This window comes from Etheostoma cragini, chromosome 9 (assembly GCF_013103735.1).
Source record: "Etheostoma cragini isolate CJK2018 chromosome 9, CSU_Ecrag_1.0, whole genome shotgun sequence".
NCBI classification, from domain to species: Eukaryota; Metazoa; Chordata; class Actinopteri; order Perciformes; family Percidae; genus Etheostoma; species Etheostoma cragini.
This window is the reverse complement of record NC_048415.1, coordinates 245337-248231: the sequence shown is the minus strand read 5'-3', so window position 1 is coordinate 248231 and position 2895 is coordinate 245337. Positions and strand designations below refer to the sequence as shown.

The window sequence follows — 2895 nt, the reverse complement described above, 5'->3', positions numbered from 1 at the left end:
GCGTGTATAGAGCAGCATATCTCCACATGTAAATTGGTGAATTAAGAGTTTATTCCAACCAGACCAGAGTGGTGATTGGTGGAACAGTGGAAAGTTGAACCAAGACGGCTTTTGGTAGTTTGATTTAGTTTCTGTCTACTTTGAATGAAGTGTGTTTCCCGATGCTAAGAGTAGTGATTATTTACATGGAGTCTGGTGGTAAACTGACTGAACTTCCTGACGCAGCGTACCTTCTCTGGTGAGGCTCTCGGCGGCGTTCATGGCTCTGCCGCCGAGGTCGCTCACCATGTTGTCCACCGCGGCCTCGTGGCGGAGGAAGATGGGTCGTACCACTTTGTCGTAGATGATCTGTGAGCCGTTCCACGTCACCGGAGCCATGCACCACAACAGGAAGAGACACTGGAGCCGCCGGGGGACAAAGAGACAAAGATTACAGGACACGTTGTCCATGTCTGTGTGTGTGTGTGTGTGTGTGTGTGTGTGTGTGTGTGTGTGTGTTTGTGCGTGTCTCTGTGTGTGTGTGTGTGTGTGTGTGTCCTCACCTTGAAGGCGTAGTAGAAGGGGAACCAGTAGAGGAAGATGTCGGAGAAGAACTCCCCGATGCTGAAGACGCCGTAGACCACCCAGTAGGTCAGCCACTTGGTGTCGTCCTCTTTACTCGCACTCTCGATGGCTTTGACCCTGCAGGGACATTAAAGGGCCCAGAGGACATTAAAGGGACCAGAGGACATTAAAGGGCCCAGAGGACATTAAAGGGACCAGAGGACATTAAAGGGCCCAGAGGACATTAAAGGGACCAGAGGATATTAAAGGGCCCAGTGGACATTAAAGGGCCTAGAGGACATTAAAGGGACCAGAGGACATTAAAGGGCCCAGAGGACATTAAAGTGACAAGAGGACATTAAAGGGACAAGAGGACATTAAAGGGACCAGAGGACATTAAAGGGACCAGAGGATATTAAAGGGCCTAGAGGACATTAAAGGGACCAGAGGACATTAAAGGGCCCAGAGGACATTAAAGGGACCAGAGGACATTAAAGGGACCAGAGGACATTAAAGGGACCAGAGGACATTAAAGGGCCCAGAGGACATTAAAGGGACCAGAGGACATTAAAGTGACAAGAGGACATTAAAGTGACAAGAGGACATTAAAGGGACCAGAGGATATTAAAGGGACCAGAGGACATTAAAGGGACCAGAGGACATTAAAGGGACCAGAGGATATTAAAGGGCCCAGAGGACATTATAGGGACCAGAGGATATTAAAGGGCCCAGAGGACATTATAGGGACCAGAGGATATTAAAGGGACCAGAGGATATTAAAGGGACAAGAGGACATTAAAGGGACCAGAGGATATTAAAGGGACCAGAGGACATTAAAGGGACAAGAGGACATTAAAGGGACCAGAGGATATTAAAGGGACAAGAGGACATTAAAGGGACAAGAGGACATTAAAGGGACCAGAGGATATTAAAGGGACCAGAGGATATTAAAGGGACCAGAGGATATTAAAGGGACAAGAGGACATTAAAGGGACCAGAGGACATTAAAGTGACAAGAGGACATTAAAGGGACCAGAGGACATTAAAGGGACCAGAGGATATTAAAGGGACAAGAGGACATTAAAGGGACCAGAGGACATTAAAGGGACCAGAGGACATTAAAGTGACAAGAGGACATTAAAGGGACCAGAGGACATTAAAGGGAAAAGAGGACATTAAAGGGACCAGAGGACATTAAAGAGCCCACATTAAAGAATGTTAAAGGGACCTGCAGAGACAACATCAAAGGGCCCAGAGGACATTAAAGTGACAAGAGGACATTAAAGGGACCAGAGGACATTAAAGGGAAAAGAGGACATCAAAGGGCCCAGAGGACATTAAAGGCCCTGCAGAGACAACATTAAAGGGCCCAGAGGACATTAAAGGGCCCTGCAGAGACAACATTAGAGGGCCCAAAGGACATTAAAGGGCCCTGCAGAGACAACATTAGACGGCCCAAAGGACATTAAAGGGCCCTGCAGAGACAACATTAAAGGGCCCTTATTAAAAAACATTAAAGGGCCTGTTTTAAAGGACATTAAAGATCAGAGGACATTCCGAAACCAGATCTCACTCAAAACACCATGGAAACGTTTGGTACTTTTGGTCTTTGGACTCGGTCTTGACTCGGAATCGAACCTCCTTGGATTCGGTCTTGTCTCGGCCTGGACTTGTCCTGGTCTTGGACTTATCATGGACTCGACAAAGGTGGTCTTGCCTACAGTCCTGGACTACAGCCGCCCCTTCCTCTGCCGAGCTGTGGAGGAAGGTCTGCCGATGCGAGACTAACATCTTGATTACAGGAAGTACTCACGAATAATAAGCCGGGTAGACGAACCCGATGAGGTTGCAGATCAGAGAGGCCCCGTATCCGTAGACCAGGTAGAGTCCTGTCAGGGAGACGGCACCTGGACAGACACAGGGGACACGATGCAGAGGCACAGGGGACACGATACAGAGACACACGGGACACAATGCAGAGACACAGGAGACATGATGCAGGGACACACGGGACACGGTGCAGAGACACAGGGGACATGATGCAGAGACACACGGGACACGATGCAGAGACACACGGGACACGATGCAGAGACACAGGGGACATGATGCAGGGACACACGGGACACGGTGCAGAGACACACGGGACACGATGCAGAGACACACGGGACACGGTGCAGAGACATAGCGGTGGACTGTAACTGAGAACATCTACTGCAGTAATGTACTACAGTCCAGATGTTGGGGTACTTGTACTTTACTTTTCACACTTTCTACTTCTACTCAGATTTATTACACACACACACACACACACACACACACACACACACACACACACACACACAGCTCTTCAGG

General features: G+C 48.8%; 1 protein-coding gene across 1 annotated transcript in view; it reads right to left on the bottom strand.

Moving 5' to 3' along the window:
• The window catches only part of LOC117950775 (receptor expression-enhancing protein 6-like), a 27383-nt gene extending 24632 nt beyond the window's left edge, over positions 1-2751 (bottom strand). Inside the window, exons 1-3 of the mRNA XM_034882115.1 lie at positions 2357-2751; positions 543-681; positions 231-399 (exon numbers count right to left, since the gene is read on the bottom strand). Coding sequence (XP_034738006.1) covers positions 231-399; positions 543-681; positions 2357-2751 — 703 coding nt within the window. The remainder of the gene's footprint in view (positions 1-230; positions 400-542; positions 682-2356) is intronic.
• Between the last annotated feature and the right edge of the window lie 144 nt (positions 2752-2895).